Source organism: Ixodes scapularis, unplaced genomic scaffold (assembly GCF_016920785.2).
Source record: "Ixodes scapularis isolate PalLabHiFi unplaced genomic scaffold, ASM1692078v2 PGA_scaffold5__190_contigs__length_132052651, whole genome shotgun sequence".
Taxonomy (NCBI): Eukaryota; Metazoa; Arthropoda; class Arachnida; order Ixodida; family Ixodidae; genus Ixodes; species Ixodes scapularis.
Genome location: NW_024609880.1, coordinates 101,798,501 through 101,817,972, shown reverse-complemented (window position 1 = coordinate 101,817,972; position 19,472 = coordinate 101,798,501). Strand labels below are relative to the sequence as shown.

General features: G+C 43.6%; 1 protein-coding gene across 1 annotated transcript; it reads left to right on the top strand.

Moving 5' to 3' along the window:
* Positions 1-880: 880 nt before the first annotated feature.
* On the top strand, positions 881-18,393 carry LOC115328398. Its single transcript, XM_040216889.1, has 7 exons — positions 881-1,021; positions 2,605-2,777; positions 3,712-3,800; positions 6,486-6,569; positions 8,491-8,624; positions 17,509-17,655; positions 18,217-18,393. Exons 1-7 carry the CDS (start codon positions 881-883, stop codon positions 18,391-18,393), a joined length of 945 nt encoding a protein of 314 aa, XP_040072823.1.
* The last annotated feature ends 1,079 nt before the right edge of the window (positions 18,394-19,472 follow it).

Below are 19,472 nucleotides of genomic sequence, written 5' to 3'. Positions count from 1 at the left end.
AATTGCTCCGTCTGAAGCGGGCCTAAGACTGTTCAAGGTCTCTATGTGCTGTGTGCCATGAAAGTTTAAGATGGAGGCTTTCCTTTCATATCGTTTCATTTATTTTCCCTTAAATGCCCTGAAGGGCATTACATAAGGCGGGCGAAAGAGCGTAACGCTGAGCGTGACGATATATATTTGCTGGTATTGCTGCGTTGCACTATTTTGGTCGCAAAGGGCCGCATGCGTACAGTGTGCTCAACTGTTAAATATAACACAGGAGCGATGGCCGAAACTGATATCAGCGCTGTCTTGCGATTAAATCAATGACACGGCAAAGAATAAGGCGGCTCTTCTTGCGATTGTCGCCCCTCCCCGATGCAATTATCGCATGACATTCTCGTTCCTTTCTTTATCACCCACCCACGCTTTAAATTTTACTTGCTTGTTTTGTTGTTTTGGCCACCCTCTTTATTAACACCTAGGCATTTATCATGCGGGGCTACCATATCTCGCTGAACTTTCATGCAGTTTCTCTGATAAAGGCCACTTTCTTTAAATAACATAAAACAAAATCGAAGAGACACATGTTTTGTTTTTATAGCCAAGTCACGCATTGGTGATTGTTTCGGTGCTGGGAGTGTAACTACAGAAAAAAACAGCGGCATAAGCTGCCAGTGAGGCGGTAGATGACGCATGCAGTCTCTCCTGCCACCGCTTTCGCGTTATATTTAACAGTTGAGCAGACTGTACATTTCATAGATTAGACTAACTAAAAGTTCCATCCTTCTGTTGCAGATTATTGTTTCTTTGAGGCCCTCTAAGTGAACTTGTGACAAAAAAATAGAGAGGAACTTATACGTCATCAGATAAGAATTGGCTTGACTCTCTGAGAAAAAAAATGCAGCTCAAGTGGATATTTATCCTAACAATGATCCTTCTTTTGAATGCAAACATCGTTTTCTCAGACCCTGGCTTCAAACTACTACATTCTCGCAGTGGTACTGATACTAAGCAGAAACCCGAACCAGACCTTTTTATGGTATGTTGCGTGAGGTAATCTTCCCACACTCCAAACGTCTGACATGACAATTTGTATGTTTCATTCGTGGATCTGTACCAATATCACATTCAAAAGGTTTATAAAATATGTCCTCCTATTGTGTGTTTTATATTTCTAATGACCCGTTTTCGGGATCCTCCTTAATACTTGTGCAGCCCCAGCCCCTCTACGTTTATGGATTAGTATGATAATATCCTGCGCAAGTATGTCTCACCTCAGATTTTACTCTGCTAAAGCATTTTTCACCCTACGTTGCTCAATCGTATCAACTAGAATTGTACGCAATTGGGTAAATGTGAACCTCATACATGGCTTCTAGAGATGTACGTTTATTGTCATGCAAATCTTATTATGTTTGAATAACACGTGCATTTCAACTGATATAGGTCTTTAAATGTGAAACTACAGCATGTAAATTAATGAAGTTAATGCAAGGAACCAGGCGAGCTGACTGACGATGTTTTAACCCTGGAGAGTGGAACATGTAAACTAATGCTTTTAATGTACTTTAGACGGCGGGCAAAACTCGATTTCTCAGCATATCCTACTGCGAGTTACTGCAGAGGTTCAAGCTGATGGTGGAAGTTTACAGTGAAAAAATCAAGAAGTAAAAGTGCCTTGCTCAAAAAAAAAAAAAAAACAGAAACCTGTTATGGGCAATTTACGCCGCCACTTTTCAGGCGACGCACGCGTAGTCAGAAGTGCCGCCAGCAGATGGCGAGATGGCGGACGTGGCGTCGAGGGAGCACGGGCAAACTCAGGTTCTTTTGCGGAATCGTCTGCTATCCCCCGAATCGGTCGGCGCCCCCTCGACGCGGCGAACGCCATCTTTTAGCAGTACTTCTCTCTACGCGTGCATCGTCTGGGAAGTTGCGGCGTTGATTGGCCATATATGTTTTTTTTTTTTTTTTTTTTTTTTTTTTTTTATTGAGGTAAGTTTATTCCTTGATTTGTTCACTGTAAACTTACAGCACCTGCTCGCATTTCTGTAGTAAATTGCAGCGCGGCACGTTGAGAAACCCGTTTTTGCGGGCCGTCTAAAGTGCCTTAAAACCGTTAGCTTACATCATTTACAATTAAACTCAGTCCGATTCATAGGGTTATTGAACACTAACTTATTTTAAAGTGCACACACTTATAAGCAGCTTTATCGTTTAATAGATACTGTAATTGAGATTTTGGGTAGCAAAATAAAATATTGATCTTTGGTAGTAGGTGCGATCTTAGTTTGATACGACTTATAATAAGTTCCCTAAAATCTAGGCATGTGTAAAAGGCCAGATCGTATTGCTTTAAAAGTATTGTAGTCTTCTGCTAAACTCATTATAGCCTTAAATCCGTATCTCCTTCCATATTATTTTAAACCACTCCATCGATTGACTCATCGATTGACTCATCGATTGACACATCGATTGACTTACACCCCAGCCAAAGTCGTGTACTTAAGCGCTTAGAAGTACCTCATTCGTTGCCTGAACATAAATAACAACCTGAAAGTGTTTCTAGCATATGAAGTTCTCGAAGAATATAAGCTGCATAATGAATATTTATTTAACCACTAGATGTTGGCATCTCTCTATGAGAAAAAAATGTTTCTGGAAAAACGAACATCCAACACGCCACCTCCGCTAATTGGGTTTCACACTTCGTGCATGGAAATGGAGATCATTAGCGTTGAAGAAGATTCAAAAAGCGCATTGTTGCTCTTGTATTACAAGGACAGTTATAATGTAAGGTAAGCCCCACTGCATTATTGTGAGGACGCAAATTTGGTGACTGTGTGTCATACTTTGATGCTTCTTTAGAAGCAAAACCCCCGACGCGCTTTGTGTTTTTTTTTTTTCTTTTTGGGGGGGGGGGTGGTATTGCAGTGTTGTCACGGCCGACAGTCTCTACGGAATATTGTGAAGCAGAATGTTTGTTTTTAGAAAATAATCAATTCCTCTAGCCAAGCGGACTATGGGCTGCAAATAACTAATTAATATATGCCATCTAAAACAAAGCCAAATATTAATGAGAAAATTCAAATTACTGTATTACTGTGCCAATCCCGAGTATAGTCTGCATAAGCAAATTTTAAATTAGAAAAATAAAGCTCTTTTATGTAGCTTGCGCACCTAGTGCAAAATGTGCACACGAGGCATAATTTGCATTTCGTGCCTAGTCGGCACATATAAACATCCTCATATACAGCACATCTTGTCAAAAGCCCTCCCTTTTAGCTCACAAAGATGTTTGTCTCATACATTAATCATCATTAACATACACTGATATTCACAGAATCCATCACGTCAGTGTTTCAACTAACGACCTAGAAAAAAATACTTCTTCTATAAGCCGCATCTGTAGATAGTCCACACTGCGTAAAATTTCAAATTTTAAATATGTATACTCCGTGAGCTATAGTCCGGAATATAGGATAGCTAATTCATTAATTTTGACCTTACACTCACTTCCGGATGTCGATCATGAATAATGACGTTATTAATAAATCAAAATATGTATAGCAGGTATGTGTTCATTTAATCATTAAAAATACCCGTTCCAAAGTGTATAGCATTGGAGTGCAGATCACTTGACTGCAAAGAATGTACGATACTGTTACGTTATGCTCACTGCATATCTTCACAGAAAGAAATTGTGCGATTAATGTGTGTGAACCTTTCCAGCCAGAGCGAGCTACTGAACGTCACGGCAAAGAGATCTAAAAAGAACCTCCCTGTTCTGGAATTTCGTTTTGAGGAGCCATTCAACCCAAGTAAGAGTTGTAGGGTTGCCTTGCTGCATGCCCCTCCGGGAGGAACAACACGAAGCCGGGGTTTCCAAAACAAGAAACTACATTTATTAAAGTAACAGCAAAAGGTTGTTAGTAGCGAAGTATAACAATGCCAGGCATTCGAACTACGCGTCTCCGTGCCTTCGATACGTCTCCCCCTTCTGTGGGAGTGTCCCCTCTTTTATATCCTCTCGCGCCTGTCCTTCGTGCGCTGTTGCGCGGCCCGGACGTTGTCCACCCTGGGTGGTCAGCAACGGCCTCTGGTCGTGGTGGCCGACCCTCGGTCCCACATCCCCCCCCCCCCCCCCCCCCCCCTAAGCGTCAGGCATATCAATGACAGTGTCGTCGTGGTCGTCGCTGCGAGGGGGTCGTCGCAGAAGGTCTGGCCGGCGGCACTGTTTCAGCGCTATGGCACACTCCAGGTAGCGGTCGTCGAGATGGGCATGCAGCGAGGCAACCCTACCACATGGCCCCACGTTGGGCGCCATGTGGTAGGGTTGCCTTGCTGCATGCCCATCCGCATTACGCGTATTGCACGTCTGTACGCCTGTCCGCTACGGCACACTGGTATCTCTCGTCAATCATTCCGCTACGTTTGCTTTGCACGACACGATGCCCGTGACGATAACTGTACAATCAGAAGCAAGAAAGAAGCAGTAGTGACAGTGGTTCCAAGTAGTTCCGTTTATGTAAGTGCGTCACGTGAGGCTGAAAAAAATACTATGCTTTATTTTGTTTTATAATAAGCCGCAGCACACGCTGCGGTTGATCGTAATCCAAAACCAATCTATGGCCATGCGAGTGCCAGGCGATCTTCAGGAGGCAAGCAGTGACACGCGGGGCGCGTAAGCACGTGAAAGATTCACGAAGCTGGCTTAGCTGCCGTGACCCGTAGCGTCCGCTGCGGTCCATCTTGAGGTGAAACCGAGTGCAGGGGTGTACGAACATCGCTTCAAAATAATTTTAAAATCCAATCGAATACTACAGAGTCCCAAACCTTGTGTACAATACATGAATAATTAGATGTGTTGATATTACAAATTACTCAATTTAAAATGTAATGTGTTACCATTAATAATTTTTCCTTACAAATGTAGCTGATTACTTTACTGGCGACGTTACAACTTAAGTTACTGAGTAAGTTGCAGCTTACAAGTTACTCTGGTTTCACGTTACTTTGCCCGGGTACTTCTTCATCCATAAACTTCAGAAAACACTCCGAGGACATCTAAGCACCTCTTATGAGTTGTGATTGCGAAAGCATTCTCGTCGCCGAGAGGAGCAGAAGCGGCCGCAGCGCCGGCAGGGCTCAACCTCCCAAACCTGAAGAAAGCTATCGGTCGTCCTGCAAATCAGTACTCATCCGTTTTCTTTTCTGCAAAGACTCACTAAGATGGAATTCCGTTGAGAAGTATCACCTCCGAAAGGGGCTGTTGCCAAAAAACAGTTGGCCTCTATTTGCAGAAGCACCTTTCTGAAGTTCGCCTTCAGCAACCGTTCAGGGGTTCCAGGTCCATGGCATTGATTTCACGCATCAGTCCTTTACATTCCTCTTCCACGCCAACTGCCATGTTTTCGCTTGACATAGAAGACATGTACTATATATTAGACCTAAAAGTACTCCTAGACTACGTTTCTCATGTTATTTACGAGCTTGGGATTTCTGATTTCCAGAACTCATCCGGTGTGTCAGTGGCACGTTTCGTAGAATTAATAGCCATTTACCTTCAATCCACCCTGGTAGAATATGAGAGGAAGACCTTCACACAAAAGAAAGGAGTCTGCATAGGGTGCAGTTTAGCCCCAATCCTCAGTGAAGTTTACCCTTCGTTTGTGGACAAGCCCATAAAACAGCGACTGGCCATAAAGCCGCGTCCATAAAACAGCGAAACTTAGCGGAACAATTTCCCCGTTAAATCTAGCGGAAACATTTCTCCACTAAATTTAGCGAAAATTTTCCCCGTTAAATCTAGCGGAAATATTTTCCCGCTAAATCCAGCGGAAAAATTTCCACGCTAAATCTAGCGGGAAAATTTCTCCGTTAAATTTAGCCGAAAAATTTCCCCGCTAGATTTAGAGGAAGAATTTACCCGCTAAATCTAGCGGACAATTTTCCCCGCTAAATCTAGCGAAAAATTTCCCCGCTAAATCTAGTGGAAAAATTTCCCCGCTAAATCTAGCGGAAAAATTTTCTCGCTAAATCTAGCGGAAAAGTTTCCCCGCTAAATCTAGCGGAAAAAATTCCCCGCTAAATCTAGCGGAAAATTTCGATCTAGCGGAAAAGTTTCTCTGGGGGGGTCAGGTGACCTGGGTGTCACGTGACCCCCCTCGAGGTCACGTGGCGCCCCAAGGTCACGTGACCCCCCAGGTCACGTGACCCCCCACGTGACCTCGGGGAGGGGGTGACGTAACTTGGGGGGTCACGTGTCCTGCACCCCCCCCCCCCCCGAGAACATGTGACCCTCAGTACCCTTTTCTCTTCCTCCTCAAGAGCTGCGCTCTAATTCGGCATTACAGGGAGTTGTAAACGGCTTTAACTTTTTTAAATTGCAATTAGTGATTAGTTTTGTTCATTTTCGTGATACCAACTCTTTATTGCTCGTGACAAAAAGCGCGTTCTGAGGTGTGCCACATGACCTAGAGATGTCACTTGGTTTCATCTTTCAGATCTAACAGGGAGAGCAGTTGAATATTTGGTCATTAACACAGATTATACTTCTTGTTATATCCTAAAGACGTCAACTAGGAAAGGTACGAACATCTGTCTGTATGCATTTATTGGCGTAAAGTTCTGCCTCTTTTTTTTTGCGCCTGAAATTAATATTTTAATATTTTCTCAAGCCTTTCTTCTGCGTATTACATGTGATTTCGTTCCTTTCATTCCTAGATAATAGAAAAACTGTCGTTAAACAAACTGCAATGTCAGAAACATAATGCTCTTGTTTCATGCCTACTACAACTGTTGTCATTTAGTCATGCTTCGTTAGGGCCTCCAAAACGGCGTTAAGAGAGCTGCTTACAACTTTTCATATCACTGGAAACCAAACTGAAACGACGCATATTAAACAAATATAGTGTCACTCGTAGACATAGTAGTAATAAATATCCTCTACTGTAAACTCAACAATATGAGAACCATGCATATTTAGGGGGAGAGTGAGGAGGAATTGGACAGTTTTTACACAATAAGTTTTGTGTAGTCTTTAGCAGTCACATAAAAACAAGTTTAATGGTCCTAAATGCAAGGTAAAAGATCCTTCACATCGGTTGAAAAGCACTTTGTCATAACACTTTCCTAATTCATAAATGTAAAAAAATGCAAGAGCGAAAATGTGTTTTATTCCACCCTTCCCCCAAGGAGAAATGGGGCACATGCAAGGTTGCGCTAAAAATTTCACTAGTGAATGTTATAAGCAAACGGGGCTTCATCAGGCATGAAGCCCGGTCGCAGTCGTTTTTTTTTTTTTTTCCTCCGATTGTCTGTGGTTTTGAACCGGGGATTAAGAATGCGGTAACGTTTTAAAGAAACCAAATAATTGGAGCTCAAATTTAATATGAAGTAAAATTAGAAGAACCAGCATTATTACGAGTTCACCAGTCAGATCACCAATCTTTATAAAAAGAGAACTGAGACACTGTCCCTTCCCTTTCACTATCTCAGTGTCCCATTCCTCCCAAACTGCCTTACACACGGTAAGTTGCCAATTGTGGCAACAAGTGAGACCTTAAGCTTAAATAGCGGTGGTTAAAAGCAACCTACTAACACATATTTTCAAGGTTAGCTTACTACTACCGTTGGTCAAACCATTTTGATTCAGAAATCAAGAAAAAAGAATATGTGCTACTTACATTTGAGTGCCGAAGTGGCAACAACTTACTCAGATCGTGTACACCACGCTAAGCAGGACGCCATTACAGTTGAAAATACCACAACCACGGCGTCATGAATATAGGAGTTAACCTTTTTGCAACTATTCACTGGAGAAATATATTGACTGTCCCATTTTACCACACTCTACCCTACCAAATTTAGATTCGAATTCTGTTTGTTCGTCCTCTAGCAGATGATAACTAGCAATCCAGAAATTATGGAAACGCATTGTTTTAAGATTCATATTGCCGCGTCCACGACCGAGAAGGGACGTTTCTTCGTACTTCCAGAAGATCCAAATTTACTCTTATCCCGAGTGTGAAAGATAAAGAAACCAATATGACCTTGCCGAGTCAGTCTCGCCCTAGCTCACTCCCGAGCTTTCAAAATCAAATATTCGAGATACCGAGTGTAGTACATAGGGAGCCGACCATGGCCTTGCCGATTCAGTCAGTCTCGCAGCCTCGCTCAAGCCAACTGTCGCGCCGACGCTGCGACGCTCGCTGCAGCTGTTTGGACGCTCATTCTTTCTTTTGTTTCTGACACAAATTCGCTGATTAAACATTCATTTTCAATTTACGCTCATCGAGCCGTTTCCATCCACGACAATGTGCTCACCACTTGCTTTTGAGTGCATATGGTACAATACCTACAATAGCTTCCGTCAGACAAGTACGCCATATTTCGAATGTGTTAGCCCTATTCGTGAATTTGCTTGCCTGTGGAGCTCTAAGCGCATTTAAAAAATATGAAAAAACGATTAGCATTTGTTTAACATTGTCGCTTTTTTTTCTTCTTCAGAGTGCACATTCTGGATTCTACATACAGAAGGTGACGGAGAAGCCCCAAAAAAATGCAAACCGCCGGAGCGTCCTCCCTGTGTCCAGGAAGTCTACGGTCTTCGTGAAACTACCCAGTGCAGTCATTCAAATACGGTACGAGGGACGAGGTCGGATGTTCAATGAATACAACACTATAATTAACGAGCAAGAAAAGCACTCAATATCGATGTAAATTATGTGAACTAAAACAAAGCAAAAATCTGTAACAACATCAAATGGTACAAAACTATAAAACAGCACATGCGGAAGTGGAACACAAAATTATAGAATATCTCTAAGTCCCTTCTTAATTAATTCAGCTACCTGATTTTTCTACACTATGTAGAAATTACTTGGACTTTATAATATATTAACAAACAAGTACTAGAAAACAATTAGTAAAGGAAGACGATATTGTTGAACTGGGGACTGTGCTTTGTGTGCCCTTGTTCTCGTGAACTGAGACATCCGCAAAATTTGGTATCAGCGGTGGGGTAACCAAATGACAAACCGATCGGAGCCAAGTGATATCTTATCCACTTCTGTTTCGACTCAAACCACGGAACGGTTATGCAATCTCCCCGCTGAATGCAACACCATCGAGCCCCCTAACCTGCTTGGAACCGTCACCAATTTAGTCCAAAGCCGTCTGTCTCTGCTAAAAACTCTGGTCGAATGTCAGCTTTCCGATGTCTGGTAACGCGTGAATCGCAGTCTTTTGTTTATAGAATCTAGGGTACGACACGCTGAGAAACACCTCCATGTTGAGCAACGAGAAGATCCTTCAAGTCACCAACGGCACGTTATTTTCAAGAAACCCTATGGTTGGTCCGGGAAAGTTTACTTTTACTCCAAAAATTGCGACTCAGCTGTAATTCGACCTGCAGTCGTGTTGGCAAGCATTCTTCATCTAATTTCAAAAAGTTTCTTACTTTTATGGGCTGGACACAGCACGGAAAACTCGTGTTATGTTTACCCAACTGCGCTGCAACGCTGCGTTTGTTTGCAGAACATGTCTGCTCCGAGCCTTTTTCTTATATCGGCTCCAAGTAGAAGCTTTAAATGCCCGCATTGGTAATGAACTTCTGAAGCAATTTTGCCTAACTGCTTTGAAGCACCATCGTCAAAGACCAAAAACGCTCCAAGAGCTACCTTACGCAGTCCAACGAATGGAGGCTAGAATCAATCGTCCGATGTAAAGATCATCATGGAGGAGATTGCAATGATGCTTGAATCGACACAATCAAGGACAGCGAAATTTAGCCTTTTTATTTCGGCTTTCCTTTTTCAGCACGACTTGCACAGTACTGTGTCGTGCACCCAGTGTTAAAATAGCCAACAAAAATGCGACATGGTATATAAATTTCGCATCCTGTATCCAGATATGTCTCTACAAAATTCCGCGGTTCATCCCAGTGAACGTGGTTGCTTTACGTGCCAAAACTTTGATCACTTTCCTCGATCATGAACAAAACGCTTGGCCCCATAAAGTCCCAACCTGTACCATCGCCCAAAGTGCCCAGTGAAAGAGAAAGTGCCAGAGTTTAATCTTATGCAGTGCATCCTATCCCGCCTCTGCGCACGTCTCTGCGCACCCCAATAGCACGTTGCCTTTTCGCTCATCTTCGGGAATTCGGGCAACATGTGATTGCTATCGTATAATCAAGAGCAGCAATAAGTCACATTGCTTTTGCATTTCTACAATCATCGAAGTGTGCTCGCCCAACACACTTCTGGTACATTGTGAAAAAGACGAACTACTTGTTGTTTTTTTTTTAAATCAAAGGGCAAAAACCTAACCTTCCCGTCATAATTTTGCGCAAGTTGCAATGACTTGTAAGATTTGTCCGCGACTGCCGTTCGAAATTTCAAATTTCGGTCTCGTTTTGAAGAGGTGAACATTATTTGACAGCCCTGCTGACGTTGAATATTGCCAATCTGTCTGGTAGGCCTGCAACAGATTTGCTTCAGGAACATGGCGAGGAAAATAAACACGCAATTTCGTCGAAGTTTGGGGGCATGATGGCTAAATGTGGCTTAGCGTGGTCAAGCCTGAAAAACCTGATCGTGAAAGATCCGGCCCAAAATTACTTGAACATCAAAACTGCCACCCTATTTTGCTCCCCTCTACTGGTACAAATGGTCAATCGCAAACCATGGCTATCTTGCATTTTCGCACCATCAAACACTATTGTACCTAGGCTCCTCGCAGTTTGGGCTTCAGCAAAAATTTCAATTTCGACAGCGCCAAAAACACATCATATTTTATTAACTGCTACAATATCGTCCCGTTATGGAATTCGCTGTACCATGTTGCCTTGTTTTCTGCGAAAAAGGCTGTCTAATACTTCCAGTTTCAAACCTGGCGAGTGGTGACCTGGTCATGATATAGCGAAGACTTTGAACCAGAGACTTTAGCCCTCCCGAATGCGACAGCCGCCATTATTTTCTGAACCCCCAACGTTGTCTTTTTCGGGAAATTACCTTCGACAAGGTCTCAATCTTCAGGGGTCATAATTTAAGTTTAGACACACCCTAAGGAAAGAACAAAAACCACAACTACAAAGTCTGCTCATGGAGTTTTGACAGAACAGCACACGACATAACAGCACGCGACAAAACAGCACGGTCAAAACAGCACGCGTCAAAACAGCACATCGTCAAAACAGCACGGCGACAAAACAGCACGCGTCAAAATAGCACGCGAAAAAACAGCACAGCGTCAAAACGGCACAGCGACAGAAGAGCACGTGCCAAAACAGCACGGCGTCAAAACAGCACGACGTCAAAACAGCACAGCAACAAAAAGTATAGGGTTCGGCGTTTTCGGTTTGTATTATTTGAAATTCCGCGCACTTTTTTTCGCTTTTTATTACAAACAAAATTTTTTGGTTTATTACGGTGAATATTTGTAGACTCAAACACTTTTCAGTTATATTAGGTTTACTGACTAAAACCAGTATACTAACGAAAATGCAGTAATTAAAAGCGTTTGTGTAAAATGTATATTGAGTGCCAGGTACTGAACTTATTTGTTGCCGTCTTTGGCAGCTGACGCGACCTCTTCTGTAAGACGTACTGGGGTCTTATCGTAATTTGATAGTATCGTCGTGTGCTCGTATTTGTACACAGGACGAGCATGAGCTTCAGTACCACTTCGGTCGGAGAAGCAAATATCAAGATGGAGAAATTAGCAAGCATTGTGCTCGGTGCATTTTTTTCCCATTTTCACGACTGCCAGAGGTGATAAATTCGCGCCGACGGCAGAAATGACAATAAAACACTCGTATTTATGCCCTCCTCTAGTAGACGGAAGCTAGGGGTGTTACACAATGCGCGGCATTTACGGACGCTCTTGATTTCCGTTGTTTGATTTCACAATTAAACTCTCTTCTTTTAACAAAGAATTCGGCACAAATCTCTATCAGTTGAAAAACCCAGATTTCGTCCTGAAGACGCCAGCGCCCCCGGAGCTTATGTTGAAAACTTAACCGATCTCGCAGACAAGCTGAAAACTGCGAAAGGAAGTAGTCATATGGTCAGTAATGAGTGGGGTTCCGTGTTTTCGGAGTTTTTTCGTCAAGTGCGGAGGGTGTTTTTCTGAGTTCATTTTTCGCCGAAAATGCGAAGTTTATCGGAGTTTATTTTTGTTTGAGTCCGAATTCTCCGAAATTTGGAGCTTGAATTCGCAGTGTTTCTTATTAATAATAAACAAATAATATCAAAATGTAAACATACTCTGGGCAAAAAGAAAACGCGATTGTATCAATTGATATTTTCATCAGTTGGATTTGGCGTTGGTGCCATTACTACTGACAATACTAATTTGTCCTAGAACAAAAGTGGCACACAAGTGTTATTTCGATAAACGTGAATACCTTAAAATGAATAACCGACTGGAGGTAGTCGCTGGGAAGCCTGTATTCATTCCATGCTATTCCATCAACCTACCGCGCGGCTGCAAAAGATAGAGTGGAAAAGGATGTAATAAAGAAGTTTCAAGTGTCCTTTTTTCCACTTTATGTAATATCTATGGTCCATAGCTTTCGCGGTTACAAAAACACAACCTCTCCTTCCCCTCAGGCACAAATAGTATGGCCGAAACCGGAAACATAAACAGTGACTTTTGTCTTGACCCGATAATACAGTGACCTGTTGTCTAGACCAAAATTCGACAGATATGTGTGGTGGCATTTTCTCGGGATATTTACTCTACGCGCTGATTAAATTATTAATTATAAAATATATTTGTGGGTGTGTTTGTGGGCGGGGAGGGGGGGGGGGCGGAGATTGGCACATCGAAATTCAGAGTTTATCAGATAAATCGGAATAGACGAAACTTTTACCGGCGGGTGTTTTCCGAATTTATCCGAAAACTCGAAACCGTAGTTCCGAGTCACAACTCCCCCCCCCCCCCCCCCCCCCCGGCCATACACACACACCACTCCAAACGCCCTCGAAAATACTGAACTTTTTCCGTTAAGACCAATTGTGGAAAAATGAATTCGGCGTACTTTTACCGGTTATATTCGGTTTAACCCGAAAACGCTGAACCCTAAATATAGCGTTTAAAGTTAAAAAAAAAAAAAATACATTTTTTTAAATAAGGCATTGTAAAGGAATTGAGGTTCTAGGCCAATTCGTCGAAAGCCAACCCGTCGACGGCCAATTTTTCGAATCTGTTCTTTTGGAAGCAAGTTCGGAGTGGGGAGTATACTCGATGCGCGCATGACAATTCCCTGGGAAGTACCGAAGCCCCCGCTGGTCCGTATTCTGGCTTTTTGTGGCGTACACAGGCCGAGGTTCAGCAGTTTCGCGTGGTTCGCATAATGAGCCGTGCTCCGTGCTGCGCATGCGCGAGGAGCAGTGACGTCACACGGCGCACAGCTGGCGCGCCGGAGCCGCCGCCGCCGCGCCCGCCTCGTGGGTCTGCGCATTCCAGAGGAGTGACGTCATAGCCGCGGCAGACACACTGGCGCCACCGCGTGCCCGGCTGTGCGCCACCGTTGCTCAGTAGCCAAGTCTGACGCTGCACCGGAGCCGCTTGATAGCGCCTCTCATTTTGTACGCATAAGCTCACGCTACGTATATCCTGTCATAGCCGAGCTAAGCCACCGCAAATTTTTGAGCAGTTTTGCTCATTTTGGCGCGCAAGTTTGCTGGTGATATCGTCTACAATAAATAATTCAATCGCACTGCAATGTGCTTTCGTTAGTTGTTAAAAAAAAAAACAGAAGGCGTGTGCGGCAACGCTGCGTTCAGCCCATGCTGCAGTGTAAGGCCACAGCATTGAGGCTACGGCATGTTACTGCTTCACCGGTTTCTACTCGATCAAGGCCTTCGTCGGCAATAATCTGTGAATTTAACTCAAAACGTACAACTTCTCGCCTTCTAGCCGCGTGTTTCCAGGAGATTTTATCCAGGGCGAATGAACCCCGCAGAATCGGTGCCCATGGTACACCTTGAATACGCTCCACATTAAAGTCACCTTATCTTACCGGTTCTATCAATGCATCTGTAATCGGCGCATCTGCCGATTTTTTTTCTTTTTTTTTTTTTTTTGGGGGGGGGGGGGGAGGAGACATTTTACGCTTAGGTGGTATTTACAAAACAGCGAGTACTACGGAACCTCACCGGACCGCCACAAACCAGGCAGTTCATAACTTGAACTTATAGATATATTTTTCCGAATAACTTTTCCTCTTTCTCTGATACTTAGTGAAAGAACCAGACAACGCAGCCAACACTAACTACCCAGTCTATGCAGAGTTTAGCGTAGTTAAGTAGTGCTAACTTTATTTGTCTTTAGTAATCACACAGCAGCAGCACTCGGGACACTGACTTGAGTGCGATCCCGTCGCCGCCAGCGTACATTTTTTTATTGTTTCTCCACTAGCTGTTAAATAATGCCACGCAACGTCTAACCCGTTTTCTTTACGCTCTGTTTTGTTTTCATAAAACACTACCTACAACAGCCTTTTTACATGCGTGCTGTTTCGTCGCTGTGCTATTTTGACGCCGTGCTGTTTTGGCACGTGCTCTTCTGTCGCTGTGCCGTTTTGACGCCGTGCTGTTTTGTCGCGTGCTATTTTGAAGCGTGCTGTTTTGTCGCCGTGCTGTTTTGACGCTGTGCTCTTTTGACGCGTGCTGTTTTGACCGTGCTGTTTTGTCGCGTGCTGTTTTGTCGTGTGCTGTTCTGTCACGTTCCCAATTATTATGACACCAGAATAACAAGGGTGCACACCACGTGTGAGCCACGTCATCAATACTGCTGATCGTGCTCTGGTGCATTAGAATCCACGACGAGTTTTAATGACAGAGCATAAGGAGATAAACAACAAGGTAAACGACATGTTTCGAGGGGAGACTTTTGCAAGCTTCCATAGTATTTGGTTAGCACTAGAGTCACCGTCATCACCAGTGGTTTTTGTAAACAAGACCCGGCTCTAGATGATTTTCTATAGATTACCATAAACAAAAGGACATGACAAATTTAGAAATATGTATCTTGCCTTGACATGACTAACCTTTTGATCGCCTTCAAAGAGCCAGTTACATTGCTATACTGGAATCTGGGTCTGAAGACTGGATAATGACAAGTAGACTGAACCGGAAAGATTAAAAAAAAAACTACCTTTCTCAAGACTGACGAATTACTTCAGTTTTAACGCCTTTCTTTATTACCGTACGATGTGTCTTCAGCTCCCAATGCCTCATGGACAGAGTGCTCCAATATTTCATGTGGATGATGTCGTTGGGTTATTTTAACGAAATCATCGTGTGCGCATACATTTCTTTGAGAACACCGCGGCACCACCTGCTTTCGGGGCTGAGTGCCCTAACCAATGCTCAGATGAACTGAATTCATCAAAATGCTTCTTCAGCTGCGGCAAAGTAATTTGCATGGGGCCTCTGTTAGCAAGAAAGTATTCGCTCGAATCCAATAAAGTTTAGAGCATTAGCCAATATTCCAGAGGCCACTCCACGAAGCAGCTAAAAAAGCATCTTAAGCTTTGCTTTTTCCTTACGTTTATTCCCGGAAACCTTGTTAGAGCCGCTCCACTGAGCTTCCTAAAAACGACATTACGTGGGGGTGTTTCGCAAAGAAACAAAGTTCCTTTGCAGGCATCAAAAAAGCAGAGCTTGAGCCACGAACTCTGAAAAATTTTTCAGAGGAAGCTCTGATATTCATTCACACTGACGTCAACGGTACAAAAAATAGGCGCTGTGTTTTATTTTCACAAGAAAGGGGAAAGAATATAACACGTGGTCACGTGCGCGAACCCCAAACTTAGCAAGCCAGAACGTCGACGTAACTCCTTAGAACATGTGGGTCTTGCTGTTGTTCCGACAGTAAAAACGTTCCGTCCATACATCTAGGGAACGTAATTTGGAGTAATTTATTTAGATAACTCAGCCCTGCGTTTGTCCAGTCAAAGGCCAATCTTGCGTTAAAATTTACGAAGTAGACAATAACACTATAAAAGATCTACTTTTTTATGGTTCACAGATGTGGAAAGAAGCACTAAGGTGCAAATGTTGTTCTCACGGAACCCATTGAAGTCACCACAGTTTCCCCGGTACTCGCGCTTTGTGATCTTTGGTTGGTTGAAGCGGGTGAACGTGGAATGTTTGACATAATCCATTTGCTCATTTCCAAAGTAAATAGCAGGATGAGACTTCACAAACGTCGCTTGGGTCACTTGCGAGCGCCCTACCAGCTTCGGGATGGTCTGCTGTGCCATCGAACACATCCTTCTGAACAGCGACTCCTCGTTGTCTCTTTTAAAATTAGGTACAATATTCTTGTGGTGTATATTAATCTTCAGACTACGAGCCATCTTGTGAAACATCGGACACAAAGCCGCAATGAGATTGTGATGAACCCAACTCAGAATGAACGTTTGACCGTACATTGCGCCAGGCACGACATGCCATCTGCGGAAAGCACTACCGCACCCAGGCCAGATCCAACTCCAGCAGATACCTACCTCCCTTAGGCATTCCGTTTAAGATTGTTGGAATTCATCCCTCATGGCTGTTCCTAAGGTCTGACGCTGGTAGCAAGTACGCAAGTGTCGCAACCGACTACCTAACGAAGTGGGTCGAAGTGGAGGCAGTCCCAGATACTTAACCGTGTGGGCGTCAGACAACGGTGACGCGGCAAGTTCGGCCGCAGTACCTCCGCCCACTTCCGCACATGCGCTCAAACTAAGACTCAAGCATCGGGAACCTTATATGCCACAAATAAAAGCGGTTTCTGATACGTCAGCCCTCTCTTCTGGCCCGATGCTCTTATAGCTCCCTTCGCGCATACTTGTGCACCGCTATGACAGTAATTATTCCGTTCTAAATAAATCGCCGGGCGGATTATTTGCGGCGGACGGCGGAAGTTGAACACGACTAACTGTACATCCTAATCGATCTTTCTAAACAAACACTCTGTAGGAAGCATTCTACACAGCGTTTAACAATTATTTTGACAGAGTAACGCCATTTATGTCCTGTACTTTTAGATCTTCTCTACGAAAATGCGGGATTGAGCATGCGGCTACTTTTCTCAACCATCCTCAGACGAATGGCCTGGTAGAGAGTTTCAACAGGAGTATTCAGGCTATAGGCAACCTGCAATGTTGTTTTGTATGGCGCAATCTAGCGACTGAAGCAAGAAACATTGGGTATGCCAGGGAGAGGCGGCTGCATTGCTCAAACGTGAGCCTAGTGTCTGAAGCAAGAAATGCTGGGTAGGCCAGGAAGCCGCGATCGCATAACAAGCCTGTAAGTCGGACGTTAAAGAAATGGTGAACTGAAATTTGGATTTTAAAAAGAAACAATGTAGGAGATGTAGGTGGAACGCTACAATTCCTACAACACTACTCGTAAGGCGATATCTCGAATGGACGGCCGTATTTTTCGAAAAAGAGGTCGAAATTGTAAGGCCGACGACTCTCTTAAAAAGCATTTTTATGCACAAAATGTGATACTCATTCTCTTGAAGGCCGATGTTCCCACAAGGATACCTGAAAATCCTATCACTCCTAGTGGTTCTACACCTCCCAGCAGTCCAACGACTCCCAGCAGTCCAACGACTCCCAGCAGTCCAACGACTCCCAGTCGCGCTAGCACTCCCAGTCAAGCGAATGACGTGAGTCTTTCTACCATGTGACACGGGTGACTAAGAAGTATGACATATGTGAAAACGTTTGTTTTCCAGTCGGGTAAATAGGTAAATGGCTTCCATGCTTCTTAAATGTAAATTACTAATTTATTTTTCTTTCAGGGGCATACAAGACATTTAGTTGTATACTCATACGCTTCGCCACAACAGCTGTAAGGTTATCAGATATAACGTAAATTACATTTCTTGTAACATCTCGATGAGTTACCCGAGACTACTGCGAGAAACTTAGACCTTTTAAGTCATTAGATGCTTGCTAATTGTCGCCTCAGTTTTTCATATATATATATAGAGCTATCTTGGATGGCAAATATTTAACGTTAAACGCTAAGCAGAGCATTATTTATGATTTACGATCACAATGAGCTCATATGTTTTAATTATGTTAATCCTAACTCAAACGAAATAAAAAGGACATAAATGTGTTGAATACAAAAAGGCGTAACTTAGGTACTCATAAATATAATCAAATAAGTGTACATTAAATACTTCCAATTTCTTTTTTTTTTTTTGCGTTTCCAATATTAGCTGTTCTCTGAATCTAAAAACAATGACATCTATCTCAGATACAAATCTTCCACGTCCGATCTTTATTTACTCGGGTTTCCCGCAACATGCGCAAAAATGGAGTTCCTCGAAGCAAAATATGACACAAAAAGCGCACTATTGACAATGGACTACAAAGATCCAAATAAAGCATGGTAATCAATTGTGTTCACTCAAACAAGAGCTATAGTAGACTCATATGACCATTTGTGTCTAAAAGCGCCATTCGTGTTTTTCAGGCATACACTCATAATACCATCGGAAAAAGCTACATAAAATATTGTGTTGATTTTTTTTTTCTTTTTTAAGGTGAAGATTGCACAGGTCAATTTTATGTTTTGCTATGGTTCTCTAGATTGCTTTCCTTGTGAGATAACATAAATGGCATTGTTTCCCTGCACTTGTTTTTAATAAGTTCTTCCAGTTAGCGATATGTAATTTGGTAGGCGTGGTGCACATGGGGGAGCGTACTTTGTGTGTGCTAGGTCCATAACATGAGTATGAGGTAAGGGAGGCCTTCCTGAACCACTTGAAATTATAAAATTCTGCGGATAAAACGACTCGTGGTGTATTCGGCTGGTCAAGTTCCAGCCTCTTAGAGCGCTGACAAGCCGATGCCCATTCAAATGGTCGAAGTCGGGCGCTCTAAGTCTATTCGGGAGGATCTTTCAGAGTGCTCTCAGGTGCTCGGATCGCGCCGTCCTCTGGCTCGTAGCGCAGTGGGGCTCTTTGACTTCGAAGTGGGAGCGGTCGGATCGCGCGCCAGAGGACCGGTCACGAGACTCCAGCCACTTTCGCTGTTGAGTGGAGAGAGAAAGAAGCAGATAAAACAGGGCTTAGCGTCGGACGCCGCCGCGTTTGGCTACCGAACCGATCCCGCTGTGCTGTGCAGTACGTACAGGAAACGCTCGCCGGTGGACGGGAGAGCACAGCAAAGCCCAGCGTCCGCATAAAAGACTGCAACTTATCGTTCGGGCATGCGGACATGCGAGGCGGCGCTGGATGAATAAATGGCATTGGCTAAACTCTTGGAAGTTTGCGCCCTGGCAATGGAGCGGTTGCGAAAGGTGCCCTTGGTATCTGTTTCCGTGTCGGCACTTGGGCCTCTTTTAAAAGTTGCCGAGCATTCGGTTGCCGCGCCAGTTTTCTGGCTCGCTTTTGGAGACGCTCCTGGATCTCCCAGATCTGATTCAGAAGATGGGAGCGCTTGAAAAAGACCAGCAAAATATCCAGTTAAT

What these genes read in the sequence shown, in the direction of transcription:
- LOC115328398 (XM_040216889.1), top strand. Translation starts at nt 881, where the DNA reads ATGCAGCTCAAGTGGATATTTATCCTAACAATGATCCTTCTTTTGAAT. An exon ending in TGAGGAGCCATTCAACCCAA is followed by an intron (nt 3,801 to 6,485) that starts GTAAGAGTTGTA and finishes TTCATCTTTCAG; the next exon opens with ATCTAACAGGGAGAGCAGTT. An exon ending in CTCCCAGTCAAGCGAATGAC is followed by an intron (nt 17,656 to 18,216) that starts GTGAGTCTTTCT and finishes TTCCAATATTAG; the next exon opens with CTGTTCTCTGAATCTAAAAA.